Source organism: Salmo trutta, chromosome 14, assembly GCF_901001165.1.
Source record: "Salmo trutta chromosome 14, fSalTru1.1, whole genome shotgun sequence".
NCBI lineage: Eukaryota > Metazoa > Chordata > Actinopteri > Salmoniformes > Salmonidae > Salmo > Salmo trutta.
In genome coordinates this window covers 35,101,595-35,121,010 of record NC_042970.1, presented here as the reverse complement: position 1 = coordinate 35,121,010, position 19,416 = coordinate 35,101,595, and the positions used below count along the sequence as shown (strand labels likewise).

The 19,416-nt window shown below is 45.2% G+C and overlaps 1 protein-coding gene across 4 annotated transcripts in view; it reads left to right on the top strand.

Annotated features, from left to right (window-relative positions):
• LOC115207911 (inositol 1,4,5-trisphosphate receptor type 1) overlaps positions 1–19,416 on the top strand; it is a 167,292-nt gene that overhangs the window by 104,890 nt on the left and 42,986 nt on the right. The window contains exons 38-42 of one of the 4 annotated variants that reach the window (XM_029775475.1): positions 1,982–2,093; positions 3,267–3,302; positions 7,322–7,366; positions 8,801–8,933; positions 11,101–11,288. In XM_029775475.1, coding sequence (XP_029631335.1) covers positions 1,982–2,093; positions 3,267–3,302; positions 7,322–7,366; positions 8,801–8,933; positions 11,101–11,288 — 514 coding nt within the window. Of the gene's footprint in view, positions 1–1,981; positions 2,094–3,266; positions 3,303–7,318; positions 7,367–8,800; positions 8,934–11,100; positions 11,289–19,416 lie in introns of all 4 variants that reach the window. The other 3 variants (XM_029775474.1, XM_029775476.1, XM_029775477.1) reach the window with 3 other exon arrangements.

Below are 19,416 nucleotides of genomic sequence, written 5' to 3'. Positions count from 1 at the left end.
AGCGGTTAAATAATTTCTATTCAATGTGCACAAGGGAACCATGCCTGAAATGCTCGTTACGCACCTACATACAGTGCCTTCGGAAAGTATTCAGACCCCTTGACTTTTTCCACATTGTGTTACGTTACAGCCTTGTTCTAAAATGGATTACGTAAAACATAATCTACACACAATACCCCATATATGTCAAAGCGAAAACAAGTTTTTAGAAATGTTTGCACATTTATTAAATGTAAAAAACAGATACCTTATTCCCACAAGTATTCAGACCCTTTGCTATGAGACTTGAAATTGAGCTCAGGTGCATCCTCTTTCCATTGATCATCCTTTAGCTGTTTCTACAACTTGATTAGAGTCCACCTATAGTAAATTCAACTGATTGGACATGATTTGGAAAGGCACACACATGTCTGTATATGGTCCCACAGTTGACAGTGCATGTCAAAGCAAACACTAAGCCATGAGGTCGAAGGAATTGTCCATAGAGCTTCGAGACAGGATTGTGTTGAGGCACAGATCTGGGGAAGGGTACCAAAACATTTATGCAGCATTGAAGGTCCCCAAGAACACATTGGCCAACATCATTCTTCAATGGAAGAAGTTTAGAACCACCAAGACTCTTCCTAGAGCTGGCCGCTCGGCCAAACTGAGCAATCGGGGAGAAGGGTCTTGGTCAGGGAGGTGACCAAGAACCCGATGGTCACTCTGACAGAGCTCTAGAGTTCTGGTCTGTTGAAAGCAAGATTGAACTCTTTGGCCTGAGTGCCAACGTCACATCTGGAGGAAACCTGGTGGTGGCAGCTTCTTGCTGTGGGGATATTTTTCAGTGGCAGGGACTGGGAGCCTAGTCAGGATCGAGTGAAAGATTAATGTAGCAAAGTACAGAGAGATCCTTGATGAAAACCTGCTCCAGAGTGCTCAGGATCTCAGACTGGGGCGAAGGTTCACCATCCAACAGGACAATGACCCTAAGCACACAGCCAAGACAATACAGGAGTGGCTTCGGGACAAGTCTCTAAATGTCCTTGAGTGGCCCAGCCAGAACCCAGACTTGAACCCCATCGCACATCTCTGGAGAGACCTGAAAATATCTGTGCAGCAACGCTCCCCATCCAACCTGACAGAGCTTGAGATTATCTGCAAAGAAGAATGGGAGAAACTCCCCAAATACAGGTGTTCCAAGCTTGTAGCGTCATACTCAAGAAGACTTGAGGCTGTAATCGCTGCCAAAAGTGCTTCAACAAAGTACTGAGTAAATGGTCTGAATACTTATGTGAGTGTGATATTTAAGTTTTTGCTTTGTCATTATGGGATTTAGTGTGTAGCTTGAGGGGGGGAAAAAACAATTGAATCAATTTTAGAATAAGGCTGTAACAATTTGGAAAATGTCAAAGGGTCTGAATACTTTCCGAAGGCACTGTAAGGTAAGTCTGAATTCCAACTACTGAGAAGTGTGTAGGAAATGTACGCCTTTCCTTAGTCTGAATCGGGCCCAATATGGTTGCTGTGGTGGATAAAGTAAAAAGATTATGCCAAGTTTTCACATTACTGTTACCATGGAATTACATATAAGAACTAGTAATTATTAAATGAATAGGATCTTTGTGACTGTACCATCATTCTCCTTCCTGACCTCCTCCATCTGGTACTTGGTGATGTCAGCTCCACTTTCAGATCAACCACCTGGCTCTTGTAGAAGGATAGTTCAGTCTGTGTTCCTCAGCTGCTCTCCCTGCTTCAACACGATGACCCCAAGGTTGTGCACAGTGTCTCTGAGGTCTTCCAGTTTAGTCCAGATGTCAGGTTGGGTGTTGGTCTGTGTGTCGGTCTCTCCCTGAACCCAGACACACAGCGGCAACACCAGTGGAACTACAGAGGACCTCATTCTGACAGTACCAACACCGTCTAGTGTACCTTCTAGTGTCAAATTGATTTCAGGTCATGAAACGTAGGACCAGCACTTGACACTGTCTCTCCCCAGGCTGATCAAACACACCAAGCAGCTTCTGGAGGAGAATGAAGAGAGGCTGTGTATCAAGGTCCTGCAGACCCTCCGAGAGATGATGACCAAAGACAGAGGATATGGAGAGAAGGTAGGACACGAGTCACAACACAACACAACACACCTTACCTTACCTCCATCAGCAGCCCCGAACCTCGAATACCACTGCTTCTCTCCATCACAGTATAGTGGTGTCGATGACCAACCCTATCTAGTTTCTACCCTTCTCTTTTTAGGATCGCTCACATTGTACGACTCATCAACCAGTGTGAGTGTGTTCTTTTTATTCTGATGTGATACGGAATGATATGGATCTACATGATGAGTACACAGACATACACAGACAAACACACACACTGAGCTGGTCCAGGCTAGACTGACCTCATGAATACTTGGCTGGACACTAAGTCACCAGCACGGTCTAATGAAAGCATTTATCTCTGAGGTCAAGCAGGGAGATATAACCCCCGATCTTCCTAGAAAGGGAATTGGCTCAGAATGGATGGATCTCGCCTTCACTATTATACCAACTCTTTCCATTGTGTCAAACACCCTTTACTAATGAACGTATTTTTTAAAGTATTAAATGTGTACTAAGATGCACATCACATGAGTGCTTTAAAGATGCTCTTTATGTACCGTCCGACTAAAGTTTGTGTATGCTTCCTAATGTTGTGGTGTGCCCTGGTCACAACTGATACAGCAGCAGCCTGTATCCTCCCTATGCTAACCAATGTAAGAGCAGTCATAGCTTTTAGGAGGTATAGTTGATTTGGGGCGGCAGGTAGCCTAGTGGTTAGAGAGGTGGCCCGGTAACCAAAAGGTTGCTAGATTGAATCCCCGAGCTGACAAGGTAAAAAATAAATCTGTCTTCTGCCCCTGAACAGGCTGTTAACCCGCTGTTCCTAGGCCGTCATTGTAAATAAGAATTTGTTCTTAACTGACTTGCCTAGTTAAATAAAATGAAAAAATTGTACAGCCTTCAAAAGAGATCATTTGGTTAAGATTATTGGTCGTGGGAAGTGTGAACCTGCGGTTTATCATGTGTCTGCGGGAATTTCTATTTTCAACTGACGGACTTCACCTGAATAGAAAAGTCCAATAAAAAGTTAATGAGAACAAGGGTCTACTTGCTAAGACTGTGACATTTCAGTTTTTTTGTTCCGTCTAATGATGTGGTGTGCCCTGCTCACACTGACACAGCAGCCTGCATCCTCTCTCTGCTAATCCATGGCTAACCCTCCACCCCTCTCTTCTCTTTCAGCTCAGGGCCTTTGATGATGAGATGGATATGCCTGAGGTTGTCCCTCTTTTTCTACTACTTCTCTCTCCCTCTTTCAGTTGTTCTGTGAATGTGCCTTGTCCTCTTAAATGTAGGTCTGTGATTGTAGTTGTGGATGTATGTGGTGGTGAAATGTGTCTGTAGGTAGTACGCCTGGGGTTGTAGTGGTAGTTTTGGGTTGCTTTCTCTGTCACCCTCTCTCCCGCTCATCCACCCGCTCTCCTCACCCTCCCAATCAGTAAGTAAAGGTGTGGGTGGGTGGGTGTGTGCGCGTGCCCATATGTGCATGTGTGTGCGCTTTACCCAGTAGTGTTGTGCTGTTCCAGGGTGAGTCCCATGCTGGTAGGGCAGGCTGCCAGTATGTGTGTCCCAATCGGTCTCTCTAAGGGCTGTGGAAAGTGTGCACTAGTTCCATTTAGGATCATCCCTCCCTATTTCACTAGAAGGATGAATGGAGCTTTCAGGAAGAGCTTTAGTCAATGATATTGCAGCACCGTGCCGTCATGGACACGACCAGGAGTTCTTTCTGTTCTGGCCCTAGTCATGGACCACTAAGAGGAGAGTGTGAGTTTGATAGAATATTCTGACACTTTCTGTTTGACCTAAATGCATTTGTGACCAGAAATGTTGGCTTCTCATGTGTGTGTGCCACTTATTTATCTTCTCTTCCTCTCTCTCTTTCCCTATGCATTCTTCCTTTCTCTCCATTCTCTACTTTCTATGTGCAGTCTGAGCTCATGGCTGTTTTAGGGTGTTTCCCCTGCCTTTCCCCAGGGTGTCAGTAGGAGGCACTGTAACAGTGTATCTAGGGCTAGGAAGGTGTGTGTGTGTGTGTGTGTGTGTGTGTGTGTGTGTGTGTGTGTGTGTGTGTGTGTGTGTGTGTGTGTGTGTGTGTGTGTGTGTGTGTGTGTGTGTGTGTGTGTGTGTGTGTGTGTGTGTGTGTGTGTGTGTGTGTGTGGCTGCGTCCTAGTTTTCCCTGCCTGTGAGCTGCACGATCCCTGGGCCACTGCCAGCTCGGGGGCGGTGGTTACATAAGAACCGGGTCGGCTTTTTTTCCTTTTTCCTGGAACCCAGCCTGCCTCTCCCTCTCCTTGCTTTTCTCCTTGCTTCTCTCCCTCTCTCTCTCCTTGCTTCTCTCTCTCTCCTTGCTTCTCTCCCTCTCTCTCTCTCTCCTGCCCTCCACTGATGTGTGACCTTCAGAGGTAATTGCCAATAAAAGTGTGGAGGAGCTGTATACCAAAAGACACTGGCTGTGCCTTTGCAGGAGGGGGGCCAAGAGGGGATATGGCGGGGGGCTATATGGGGTACAGGGTTGAGGGGGGGTATATATCTGTCTACAGCCCTTCCTATCCACACTGGTTTGATGCCCCTCCCTCCTCACCGCTAGCTCTGATGTAATAACGGCAGTATGAGGAAAACAAGCCAGCCAACCTCGCCCACCTTCCCTTCTCTCGCTAATACCTCTCCCTCTTTCTCCCTGTTTCCTTCTCTCTTTCCTTCCTTTTTTCCCTCTATTTATCTTGTGTGTGTGTCTCTCTCTCTCTCACGTTTTCTCAGTATCTCTCTCCTTTCTCTCACACTCGGTACAGTCCTGCAGACACTTACACTGTGTGTGTAGTCTAAGTGGAGTTGGCAGAGGTTGTTTCCGTGGTGTGTTAGTGTTGGAAGAGACTCCCCACACAGCACAGTGCAGACACACACTCCTCTCTGTGATTAAGCAAGAGGAATATATGTGGGTTAAAATGTAGCTTGTCCTTAATGCACATGAACATATATGTGTGAGCTGCTCTAGGATATCTATGTTATGTATTCTTAATTCTGTTAGGACCGGGAACTCACAGGGCGACCATGTCTGTTCTAACCGAGCACTAACTAACTAAATTCAACACATCATGGGCTTGATGATAAGTTGATTAGGTGAAGCTGAATCATGTGTGTTGGTGTTGGGCCAGAACAAAAATGTGCTCATTCTGGTTCGCCACTAAATAAGCGTGTATTTTTGGTTCTGATGGGGTGCGACAGCTGAACTAATAGAGGCATCTATATGTGATATTCTTCTAGAATCAATGGGTATCAAATGGATAAATAATAAAAATGGATGTAATAAATAATAAAAATGGATGTAGCAATCTCAGATTTCCCCTTTAACACCTGGGCCCATGATTTAAAGAGGAAGGAGGCAAATCAGTGAGAGGGACCTGGGCTCTGGTCAGGAGGGTGTAACGTCACAAAGCCGTCAGATATAAATGTTTTCGAGCAGTTCTGATACTCTGTCATGTAGAATATGGGATTGTGTCGGCTCTATACATTACATATCTGCAACATTCTGAACTGTTATTTTAGCTGAATTGGTCCTTTATAGATGACTGACTATGTACAAAAGTAGTTCCGGTCAATTGTTGACACTCACCGGACACTTGGTTGGTATTGGCCTTGGCTCAAGAGCTTGGGTGGACGAGATGGATTTAATTTTACAAGTCTGAGAAAAGCAGATTAGTTGCAGCGAAAATGAAAGAGAGCGACAGACATTTTATTAGGTTTCCTCAATGTCTTTATTGTGTTTGGAGAACTTTGGACAGTGGGCAGCCAAGTGGCAAACCCCAAGATCCATTTCAGTCAGCAATGGGTCTGAACATGACTGTCTCCCTCCGCCTGCTAAAACACAAACACATGGACATGCACAGCACACACACCAAAAAAACAGCTAAAAGGGGAATGTTTTTGCATGTGTTTTCTCTTAACGTGGAATCTGGAGATGTGACAGACACCAGGGGCTTGCCGCGGGGAGATTCCAGCTCGGTGGAACGATTGTTGGGGAGGATGTGGTGAGCATGAGGGGTTGTTGTGCGGTCGCTGTGGTCGGACCATGGGCGTTGGGGAGAGAGAGCGCAGATCTGCTCTGATCAGCAGGCTGTGTGACGGTGGCTGTCTGGCTTTGATGTGGTCATACGTTTTGAAGGAAACAGTATGATTATGTAAACTTAACTTGCTAAGTTAGATTGAAATCTTCTTAAGTCTTTAAGTGATGTGTAAAAGGTAACATAATCACAAAGTTTTAAGGTGACACAAACATGCTTGTCTCTCTATACAGACACATACCAGATATTCTCAGGCTTATCTACCCTATATTGGATATACAGTAGGAAAACAGTATACTATTCCAACCCTACACACACACACACACACACACACACAACCTACACACACAACCTCTCTAATGTAGCCAATTATAGGCCTGCCCTCAGCCGCTCTTTATTCCCTCCTTCCCTGTCTGACCTTGTTTCAGGGGGCCATGGTTGTGCTGGCAGAGCCCTGTGTTGTGATTTGTTGTGTTATTCTCTCTCTCTCTCTCTCTCTCTCTCTCTTGTTATGGTGACAGATGGGTTTTCTAAGCTCCTGTGTGTCACTGAGCTCCATTATGTAACTCCCTCTCTCTCTCTCCCCTCCACTCCTCCCCCATCCACACCTCCGCTCCCCTTCTAGTGTTTCTGCATCTTATGTAATTAACATGATTGCATGGGAGCGTGATCGGACTCCAAACAGTTGTAGCTAGCTAACAAGTATCCTGTACTTCCCACTGTGGCCGCAGCTCTCCAAAAGGCCAAGGATCCACATGAAAGAGAAGAGAACCATGGATTACTTTTATTTGTGCTGTCATTTGTACAGTAGTATTGTACTTTGCTGAGAGTAACGTTGGTCTGCAATTCGTTATATGCAGTGGTTCCAGAGAGTGAACTGTTGATTCTCTCCCCCACCCCCCCTTTACTTCCTGATTGATAGTCATCATCACCGCTGCTGACCCCACTCTTTGCTTTGACCCCACCATAACCTTCACACCACCCCGCTCTAACCAGTCAATGGCATGGCACAACCCTATAGCTGCCCTTTGCAAGTCAATAATTTATAATATTATTAATAATCTGTTATTAACCCTGTGCCTGTGTATGTTGGCCGTACCAATGCTGCATGAGGAATAACCCTGTGTTTGTTTCTGTTGGCCCGCTGTGCTGTGCTAACCCACCTTACTGCACCAGCAGCTGGATCTCAACCAGCCACAGAAAATACTGGATGACCAGAGGAGGGTAGGTACTAATCCTGACTGTAACATGAACACAACCTTAAACCCTTAACCCCAATTTAACCTTAATAAACTACTGGAGGATCCTAGCATGAACATAACATCAGAAAAGGGTAGGTACAACTGGCCAGGAACATAACATGACCAAGATAAACCCCTAGCCCTGAACGTAACTCTAACCTAACAGAAGCTCACACATTCTACGATCAAGACCGACCGTAGAGATATTGCTATGCTTTCCCCCTAGCCTGAACCCTTAACCCGTCACTGAACTCAACAGATTACCAACTCCACTGCAGCCCTTACCCTACAGTTGTGGTTAGCTGACTTGGCGTCCCCCATATAATTGGCTTAGTGTGTTTGTGTGTGTGGAAAGGATAAGCACAAGTGAAGCCTGTATTTCAGTGGCATTGTCTTACCAGTTTGTCTCCAACACGAACTGGGTACTGCAATCGAACACAGATGAACCAACTCACACAACATATGCTACCTTCCCACCTCCGCACACTTGTTGTCTCGAAGGACATAGGGAGTGGAAGACAAAGATGTGGAGTGTGATTGGATGTTTGGCTCTCGATGTGTGATTGTGTAGTTTGTTTCACACAATGCCCAAACAATGTCCATTTATCTGCCCCCTGCCGATGACAGATAAGGCTCTGTTCTCCGTACTGCGTGGGTTAGCCCATCTCTGTTAGCTGGAGCATTACCATGGTAGCAGGCTTTATGTAATGTCGCTCTCATTCTCAAATGCACACCCACGGCTGACTTAACACGCACACACTCTGCCACCTCTCACTCTTTTCCCTCAGTTCCCCTCATGGGAGGTCTGTCAGGTAACGTGTGCGCTGCAGTTGCCGTGGCAATGGCAGAGTCGTGCAGACTCCCATTGGTGGCTGGATGAGTCATCATTGCTACATCTTGGGAGGGCAAGCCTGTCTGAAAACAGCTAGGTCCCGAACTCCCAAAGCAGGACGCAGGCTCACTTTTACCAGGGATAGAGTTATAACAAGCTCATGACTTATTTTTACCTGTGTTATTGAGTGTTTATTCAAAATGTGAATGAGAATGTTGGGAGAGTAATAACAATATGGACATTTAGCAGATGCTTTATCTACAGCGACGTATGTAGCCCATGCTGATATCAAACCCAGAACCCTATTCAAACCAAAACAAACAAGCCATCTGAACTCTAATCTTCATCCTTGCAGGACTATGTGGGTAACTTAGAGCAGTGCAGTTCATGCACACAATGTTTATTTGGATTGGCTTGGCCTGAACCTTCACTCTTCAAACCACTTTAATCAATTCAACTGGACCTCATTGGCATGATGATGCGTATATGGTGCTCATAATGTACACTGTATAATAAACTCCCTCTCAAGTCTCCTTCTCTGTTACATCATCACACTAATACACCTCCATTTTCTTCTCTCTGTAGGGTGAGGCGTTGAGGCAGATTCTGGTGAACCGTTACTATGGCAACTTCCATAGGAGTGGTGGGCGGAGGGACAGCCTGACTGCCTTCAGCAACGGAACCCTGGTTCCAGTAGGGCCCAGCAAGAGCCAATCAGGTGAGAGCATCTATCTGAGAGCATCTCCCCTATATATATTATATATTATCTCTATCTGTCATCTCCTCTGTCTGTCCTCTTCGCTCTGTCATCTTATTTGTCTCTCTGTTTGTCATCTTGTCTGTCTGTCTCTGTCTATCCTCTTCTCTGTCTCTCTGTCCTCTTCTTTGTCTCTCTGTCTGTCTTTCTCTTGGTCTCCCCATCATCTTCTCTGTCTGTCCTCTTCTCCATCTGTCCTCTTCTGTCTCTCGGTCTGTCTGTCCATTGTTTTGGACGAAAAGGTTAACTCTCAGGTCATTTTTATCCCATGTTGCATAAATCACCCCACAATCAAATGAGCTTGTTTTGTACATTTTTATGTAAGTTGTCACAAACTGTAGTACGAGTAATTTGCCGGATACAAATGAACAAAATGACCCTAAAATGTTAAAAAAAAGCAAGAGTTTCTAGTGCACACAGAAACCAAGCATGACAATGTTGCATATTTTTCTGACCTAATTCTGAACTCTGGACCTCTGCCCCTTCCAAAGAAAATGATCTTTATTTATCACGCAGATAGCATCACTTTGAACGGTGGAAGTCTGTGCATGGTAGATAGGGACATTTATATTGTTCTGCTAAAGAAGTGTATGCATGTCAAGGTTTCTTAAACAGACCTGCTCATTATCTCTCTGTTATATAACCAGGAGGTCTCTCTCTCTCTCACTCACTCACTCACTCACTCACTCACTCACTCACTCACTCACTCACTCACTCTCTCACTCTCTCACACACACACACACACATACACAATCCTTTACTGCTGAGCCGTAGAGATGTCTAGCTCTAGTCCAGCCCTGTGACTGAGCACACCAATCATAACACTGTTATTTCCTCATGATGAGCAGGTCACTGTGTGATTGATCTGACCACACTATTTCAAGTCAAAATATTGAGACAATTTATCTCCTCACACAGCTTTTCTCATAGAGCTCAGTTGAGGAGAACTACTCTGGCTTTTTGGGGAATGAGGCCTGTTGAATAAACCATGATAATAGTGTAGCTTATTTCTATGTAGTATTAAGAACATGTATGAGTCAGTCACCAGGATGCAGAAGAAGTGTATCACACTTAACATGGTGGCAGCTGTACACGCATATGGAATGATGTCATATTACCCAGTTATAGCATTTTTAAGTGCCTATGTTCATGTCAATCAATGTAATATGTAAGTACTGTTACACCACTATGCCTCTTATGGGAATGAGTAATAAGCCTAGTTCTTGGGTCCCTCCCTCCAAGCCTTATTACTGTGTGTGTGTGTGTTTGCGTGTGTGAGTGCAGTGTGTTTGCGTGTGTGAGTGCAGTGTGTTTGCGTGTGTGAGTGCAGTGTGTTTGCGTGTGTGAGTGCAGTGTGTTTGCATGTGTGTGAGTGCAGTGTGCTTGCATGTGTGTGAGTGCAGTGTGTGCTTGCATGTGTGTGAGTGCAGTGTGTGCTTGCATGCGTGTGAGTGCAGTGTGTGCTTGCATGCGTGTGAGTGCAGTGTGTGCTTGCATGCGCGTGAGTGCAGTGTGTGCTTGCATGCGCGTGAGTGCAGTGTGTGCTTGCATGCGCGTGAGTGCAGTGTGTGCTTGCATGCGCGTGAGTGCAGTGTGTGCTTGCATGCGTGTGAGTGCAGTGTGTGCTTGCATGCGCGTGAGTGCAGTTTGCATGCGCGTGAGTGCAGCGGGTGTGTTTGCCTGCGCGTGAGTGCAGCGGGGGTGTGTGTGAGTGCAGTGTGTGCCACTACTAAAGGCTGCCATGCGTGTTGTCATTGATACTGGTGTTAATCGCTCATAAGAAGCATAGTAGGCCCTCTTATACATTCAAATAAAAAGGTCATTATTTGAAATGTGGCTAAAGCTTGAATTTGCTTTCCAATTATATATGCAATTACATTGTAAATTAGTATGTAAAGGTTTCACAATGAAATACACATGTAGGCGACTGCCTGGATGAGTGCACTTCCCTATTTTGCACTCTCATATTTCGCCAGACATTCCATTGTGAATTAGTAATTTAGAGGTATCTATAGATGACTGTGGTAGTAAGATGTTAGATATAAGATTTGAAACCTCTCCTTATCCTTGTAGATCAGGGAAAACCACATTCATAATCCTGACCCTCCACCTCTGTCCCTCCCTTCAGGTCTAGGTGGTCCGGGAGCCCTGAGTCGAGGGGAGATGAGCCTGGCAGAGGTGCAGTGTCACCTGGACAAGGAGGGCGCCTCTGACCTGGTCATCGACCTCATCATGAACACCACCAGTGACCGTGTCTTCCAGGAGAGCATCCTATTGGCCATCGCCCTGCTGGAGGGTGGGAACACCACCATCCAAGTGAGTCAGAGCCAGCTGCCAATCATAAGGATGTGGGTTTGTCAGTAATGACTGAAGCCTAATAAATACCTGAATGATAAATCAAACCAAAAATTATTTAAAGTGCATTTCACTACCATAAACAACATACATCATTGGTCCCAACATCCAACACACTTCATAGATGAGGAAAAAGAGAAAAAGATAAGTCCATGGATAGAGACAGTACCAGGGTCTATCCAGGTACTGGCCTGCTCTGACCGTGTACAAGGCAGCCATTTTGCATTAGTCCACACCCCTCCCTGCTGCCTTAGAAGGGGTGGCCGGTAGCCTCAAGGTTCGAGCGTTGGGCCAGTAACCAAAAGGTTGCTTATTTGAAAACCGGAACTGATAAGGTGAAGAATCTGTTGCTGTGCCCTTGAGTAACACACTAATTGCTCTAGGGGCGCTATGTAATGGTGACCCTGGCTGTGACCCCACTTCCTGCGGGTCGCTCAGGGGAGTTGGGTCGCTCAGGGGAGTTGGGATATGCAAGAAACACATTTCCATTACCCACTTGTGTGTATCAGGAAAAAAATAAACACCCCAAAAGTATTATTATTATAGAAGAGAATGACTCAGCATGCCCCACAACACTGCTCTACTTCTCCTGACAGAGCTGAGCACACAATAAAGACCGAGTTTACTGTCAACTTTAAACAGTCCCATGAGGCCAAGGGGAATGATTGAACTGAATCTGTGAGGCACATGACACCTGCTCCATAAAGCCCTCTGGATTGTTTACAAGGGAGAAATATGATACTTCTCTGCAAACATAGGAGACATTTAGTTACGTGTGTGTGTGTGCATATAATGTGTGCACAAGCCCGCTGCATTTATGTTTGCTATCAATCTGTCTGTCTGCTCCTCTCTATCTGTGTGTCTGTCTGCCTGTGCTTGCGTAAGCAGGGGCAACTTGCGTAATCAGATTAGGAGGGAGGAAGCCACTCTAGCAGAGATAATGTCCTGACTTCCCACGGCTGCAGCCTGTCTGCCTGTATCCCTCTTTGCCTCCCTTCCTGCCTGTTAGCCTGGCTGCTGCAGAGAGAGCACAGAGTATCACGTGACCAGCGTTACATAAGGCCTGTGTGAATGAACAATGAGGAATGTCTCGGGCATAAAGACATTCCAGCCCTCCCTCTTTCTCTCTTTCCCTCCCTCTCTTTCTCTCTCGACCCAGACTGGGTCATGCTGGGCCTCTGGAAGTGGGGCAGTAGGGAGAGAGGGGGGGGGGACTGGAAATAAACTGGAGATCTTTATTACATAGTTAATTTGTTCTGAAACACTGAGCGGAAATACTGAAGTATTAGCATTTAATGCTAAAAAGGGAGACATTTTCTCTTAAGTACTTCATGACTTAACATACTGTAGCATTTCATGAATGTAAACCAGCTTGCTAGGCGAGGTAATTTGCCTTCTGACCCGGATACTTCTCCAGATGATCACCAACTGTTACCTCTACAAATAACCGCTTGACGTCTCTGCAGTTGTCCTCTGTGGTGTTTGGACTGTCTTGTCTCCCAGTAGATTATGAAACCTGAGGACACACTAGAATAGGTCTTTCTTAGAAACCTCCAGGTTCACTTTTCATACTGATGAGCTGGATAATAATTTTCTTAACCCTGGTCTTTGAACCCTGGTCTTTGAAGATATATTTATTTTAATTATGATGAAAAGTGGATTTGTCTCTCAAAGAATATTAAAACTATACAAATAGTAATGTACATTTTTTTTTATTCATTTGCTGGAGTCCTGACCTCATATTATTTCTATGAAACACAAACTAACAGCAATGTGCATGTTTGTTGGTGTACTAGCACTCCTCGTTTTCAATGTATCTTTTTAAGAAGGGATCCACTCTGAGGTGTCTTATCTGTGTTGACGTGTCTATCCCAGACAAGCATTTCACTACACCCGCAATAACATCTGCTGAACACGTGTATGTGACCAATATAATCAGATTTTGATTTGACAACTCTTCTGGATGGAAGCCTGAGATGGCACTCGCACGGTTTACCATTACCCCCTGATCTACATACCACACAGAAATAAACCTGACCATGTACTCACTCCCACTCCCTCACTCATGCTCACACTCCTTACTTATTCACTCTCCTGCCAGCTTCTAGGCAGGCCAGGAGTGACTGAGCAACTGTCTTTGTTCAAAGAAAATAAAGTTAGCCAAGAACAATCAATGTCAGGGCCTCGGTGCTAGAGGCGTCACTACAGACCCTGGTTCGATTCCAGGCTGTATCAACCTGCCATGATTAGGAGTCCCATAGGGCGGTGCACAATTGCCCAGCGTCGTCCGGGTTAGGGTTTTGCCGAGGTAGGCCATCATTGAGAATTTGTTCTTAACTGACTTGCCTAGTTAAAGGTTACATAAAATAAATAAAAACATAAGTCACTTTGCTGCAGGAGACATTAGATTGTTCCTGCCTGCCACACTCCTCGTTCCTGTGACAGCTACTGTTGGCACAGAGAGAGGGAAAGGTTTTCTGTGTGTGTGTGGTTATTGTGTTTACATTTACATTTTAGTCATTTAGCAGACCCTCTTATCCAGAGCGACTTACAGTAGTGAATGCATACATTTCATACATTTTTTTTCCCGTACTGGTCCCCCGTGGGAATCGAACCCACAACCCTGGTGTTGCAAACACCATGCTCTACCAACTGAGCCACACGGGACATTTCAGCAGTGGGCACCTGACATGAAACCAGAAGTCATGCTGCTCGTTTACCTTCCAGGAGGCATCCATAGACTGGCTGCACACTGAAGAACCAACGCCACACCAATAAAGGCTTATTTGTGCTAATATGTAAGGAAGGAAGTTAGTAAGTTAGGGATGGTGAGGTTCCTCTCTGGGTTTTAGTCCTGAGTTACTGTGTAAGATGATAGACAAGACACAAGGTCATCTGTCCTATTCTATTCTGTCTAGTCTGTGATTTTATTCAAGCTTCCATTGTCAGGGGAGGGCCAGAGTGACAGAGAGGACAGAGGATAAGGAAGAAGAGTAGAAGATGAAGGAAGAGATAAGACAAGAGTTCAGAGAGGAAGATGGCAGGAAGAAGGGAACTAGATGCTAGTTTGGGGTATGATAGGACGAAAGGCTGTAAGTGAGGAAAATGATTCAGTGAAGAGAGAAGGCAAAAGGAAGAGAGCTGCGGAGGAGTGCTGCAATTCCAGTTAGTCTATGTGTGGCGCTGCCTGATGTGAATTAGGGAGAGAGAGAGAGTGGGAACGAGAGAGAGCGCTGTTATAAATAGCTGTTATATAACATCCCTTTGTTGATGCCAAGTGGCGGAACGGAAGGAGAGAAGGGAAAGCGCTGTGACCTTGTTTTTCAGAGCCCCCGCCTCGCCCTGCCACGCCTAAATCTCATTCCGCTAGGGGTTAGTCTCCATGGTTACAGACAGTCTCTCTGTTTACCCAACACTCCAGGGGGCCCCTGAGACTTCCCTCTCTCTCTTCTCTGCCCTCCTCCTCACCATCACTCAATTTTCTACTCCTCCACCATGTCTTACTTAACATCCTCAACATCAATCTGTCGAGCGTTGTCTCTTTTCCAGAACTATTTTTCTAAGTCCGGTCTAAACACAGATGTCTTTTTAATACTCCTGCCAAAACAATGTACTTGGAGGAACACTATATCTCTCTATTCTACTAATGTCTTCTAATAATAGGGGGATGTTTTGACCACGCTGAAATGCAGAACAAAGACCATATTACTTCTACCATCATGTTGTTGCAACGTGCATGGTTAGGCAACAACAAGTGTGTACAATGTGTGATGCATACAATGCAATCGCACACAATGCAAACTTTGTTTTGAATTAATTGTGGCGAGGAGACCCTTTAGGACCCTCTAGGATTTAGAAGAGCTCAGATCAAGCCAGCTCTTAGAAAGGGTCTAAGCCTCGTGAGTGAGTGAGTGAGTGAGATCCATCACAACCAAACTATAGCGTGATCATTACCTCACAAAACTCCACCAAAACTAATGTAACCCGACCCAGATGCCCAAACCCCACCAGGCCTGTTATATATGGCAACACCACCAACTTTGAGTCCCATTTGCTCATAGATGGGGATGCCCTAGTGAGAAGAAGCATGTTAGATAGATAGATAGATGGGGATGCCCTAGTGAGAAGAAGCATGTTAGATAGATAGATAGATGGGGATGCCCTAGTGAGAAGAAGCATGTTAGATAGATAGATAGATGGGGATGCCCTAGTGAGAAGAAGCATGTTAGATAGATAGATAGATGGGGATGCCCTAGTGAGAAGAAGCATGTTAGATAGATAGATAGATGGGGATGCCCTAGTGAGAAGAAGCATGTTAGATAGATAGATAGATGGGGATGCCCTAGTGAGAAGAAGCATGTTAGATAGATAGATAGATGGGGATGCCCTAGTGAGAAGAAGCATGTTAGATAGATAGATAGATAGATAGATGGGGATGCCCTAGTGAGAAGAAGCATGTTAGATAGATAGATAGATGGGGATGCCCTAGTGAGAAGAAGCATGTTAGATAGATAGATAGATAGATAGATGGGGATGCCCTAGTGAGAAGAAGCATGTTAGATAGATAGATAGATGGGGATGCCCTAGTGAGAAGAAGCATGTTAGATAGATAGATAGATAGATAGATGGGGATGCCCTAGTGAGAAGAAGCATGTTAGATAGATAGATAGATGGGGATGCCCTAGTGAGAAGAAGCATGTTAGATAGATAGATAGATGGGGATGCCCTAGTGAGAAGAAGCATGATAGATAGATAGATAGATAGATGGGGATGCCCTAGTGAGAAGAAGCATGTTAGATAGATAGATAGATAGATGGGGATGCCCTAGTGAGAAGAAGCATGTTAGATAGATAGATAGATAGATAGATGGGGATGCCCTAGTGAGAAGAAGCATGTTAGATAGATAGATAGATAGATGGGGATGCCCTAGTGAGAAGAAGCATGTTAGATAGATAGATAGATAGATAGATGGGGATGCCCTAGTGAGAAGAAGCATGTTAGATAGATAGATAGATAGATAGATAGATAGATAGATAGATAGATAGATAGATAGATAGATAGATAGATAGATAGATAGATAGATAGATAGATAGATAGATAGATGGGGATGCCCTAGTGAGAAGAAGCATGTTAGATAGATAGATAGATAGATAGATGGGGATGCCCTAGTGAGAAGAAGCATGTTAGATAGATAGATAGATAGATAGATAGATGGGGATGCCCTAGTGAGAAGAAGCATGTTAGATAGATAGATAGATAGATGGGGATGCCCTAGTGAGAAGAAGCATGTTAGATAGATAGATAGATAGATGGGGATGCCCTAGTGAGAAGAAGCATGATAGATAGATAGATAGATAGATGGGGATGCCCTAGTGAGAAGAAGCATGTTAGATAGATGGGGATGCCCTAGTGAGAAGAAGCATGTTAGATAGATAGATAGATAGATAGATAGATGGGGATGCCCTAGTGAGAAGAAGCATGTTAGATAGATAGATAGATAGATGGGGATGCCCTAGTGAGAAGAAGCATGTTAGATAGATAGATAGATAGATAGATAGATAGATAGATGGGGATGCCCTAGTGAGAAGAAGCATGTTAGATAGATGGGGATGCCCTAGTGAGAAGAAGCATGTTAGATAGATAGATAGATGGGGATGCCCTAGTGAGAAGAAGCATGTTAGATAGATAGATAGATAGATGGGGATGCCCTAGTGAGAAGAAGCATGTTAGATAGATAGATAGATAGATAGATAGATAGATAGATAGATAGATAGATAGATAGATAGATAGATAGATAGATAGATAGATAGATGGGGATGCCCTAGTGAGAAGAAGCATGTTAAAAAAAGGTGGTGAAGGAGTGGAGAATGAATGTGGTTATTATATAAGAGAAATGTAGTTTGAGAGAGTGCGTGTGCGTGACACAGAACATTTCACACTGTCCTCCAAGGCTGGTCTGTTTTGATGGAGACAGCTGACCAACATTTCAATACATTTTTATTTATTTAACCTTTTATTTAGCTAGGCAAGTCAGTTAAGAACAAATTCTTATTTACAATGACGGCCAAACCCGGACGACGGCGGGGCAATTGTGTACCGCCCTATGGGACTCCTGCATCTCCCAACTGAGATGCGGTGCCTTAGACCAGTGTGTGTGTGTGTGTGTGTGTGTGTGTGTGTGTGTGTGTGTGTGTGTGTTATGTAAGCTATCCGGGGTTAGAGGCAGGAGGGGAGGAGTAGGGGGGCTGTGAAGAGCTCTTGTCTCCGCTAGGATCAGTGTAATCGCTGTGTGTGTTATCCTGGCCAGGGCCCCACCGGTGTAGCCCCTCCTCCCTCACCCCCTCCTCCCTCACCCCCTCCTCAGGCCCCAATGTCCCACCCACGCCTGTGCGAGAAAGAGAGATGTGAAGGAGGAGGGGGTGAGGGAGGAGGGGCTACGGTCTCTGGGAGAGATGAACGTGAAGCGAGACAGGCATGAACACTCCAGCCCCCCCCCCCCCCCCCCACACACACACACACACACCCACACACTTCTGTGGGTTGCCAGGTTGTGAGGTTCAGTTAATCCCCCCCTCTCTGCCTCTGCACTATCCACTCTGTCATCAAGTTATTTATTGCACTGGATCTTGCTGGATAGCACGCACACTCCCCCGCACCACCACCCCTACTCGCCTCCATCCCACACCCTTTCACCCTGACTGGTGGCAGAGGGTGTACGTGCGAGTGGTCTGGTGCACAGTGGTGGGGGTAGGGGTGGGTGGGGCTGGGCCTAGGGGATTTGGAGTCTGCTGCCCAGGGGGTATAAGTACACAATGATGTCATTGTTGATTTGGAGTAGAGTAGAGTGGGGTGTAGGGAGAAGTCACTGATTTTGGGTTTAAGCTGGGCAGATCTGTCATTGGAAGACCTGATGACACAGCATAATACTGTTTTTATTCAGACTGCATAATCCTTTGATACTGAGGAAAGACTGCCGGCTAGACACTAGTATGTTATCAGTTTCACTGAACTATAGACATACTTTTTGATAGTAAGTCAGCAAGGTACTATCCCATTAAATGTTGGCTTGGAAACTTGGAAAATGCTATCTTTACAACCACACTGATTCATTGTGACCTACATATTTGAGAAGACATTATGTATGTGACGTATGACAATGTATGTGAGCAACATTGTAACATACTTTGCCCAAGCTTTTAAGCGGAGTTTATTAATGCTGCAGATTACTCCACTACTGTGTGTGTGCATTGTACAGTATGGTGTGTCAGTGGGTTCACTTAGCTATCCCCTATAGTATGAGATTCCCTTGTATTCAGAGAATTAAGGTAAGCAGACTCAGGGCTGTTTACCAAGGAGGAGTGGCATGTTTCGTTCATTTCACATGTCTAACATTGTGTTACTGAATGTCCTCCTGCCAGCAAGCGTTCCATACACATCTCTCTTTTCAAATATGACATGAAATGGAGTTTGTCCATTTTGTTTAAACTAATTACAACTATTTGTTTTTCAACCTCGCATGTCAACACGCCCGCACACATGCACACACATGCTTAAACCAGCCCTAAAGCACACAAACACTACCCCAGTTTAAGACTTCACACCTAACCTAGAAAAAAAGCTAGTTATGCAACAAGCTTTTTAGAGCTAGCCTAGATACCAGCTCTGATAACATTACCTCCCCCTTCCTCAACCACTCGCTCACTCCGTCCCCATTTCTCCCTACCTATCATACTCCATTTCCCTTTCTCATTACATTTTTTGTTAATCTCACCCCTTTTCTTACCCCTTTTCTGCTGCCTGTCTGTGTCTCTCCCTCTTCCTCTCTCCTTCTTTCCTCCCTTCCTCCCTCTATCTGTGTAAGTAGGGGAGGCTTCTCCCTCTCGTGTCATATTCACCCTGAGCATTGGGCCTGTTCTGCCACTGGGTCAGAGTCTCTCCTCCTCTCCCTCCAAGTAGACTGTGACCAGATAACAGCTCTTACCACCCCCCTCCGCTCCAGGGAAATAGGACAGCACAGATCTCATTGCAGTCAGGGGTTAGAATGTGCTCCCATTTAGCTTGAATGTGACCCCCACAGAATATAGAGTCC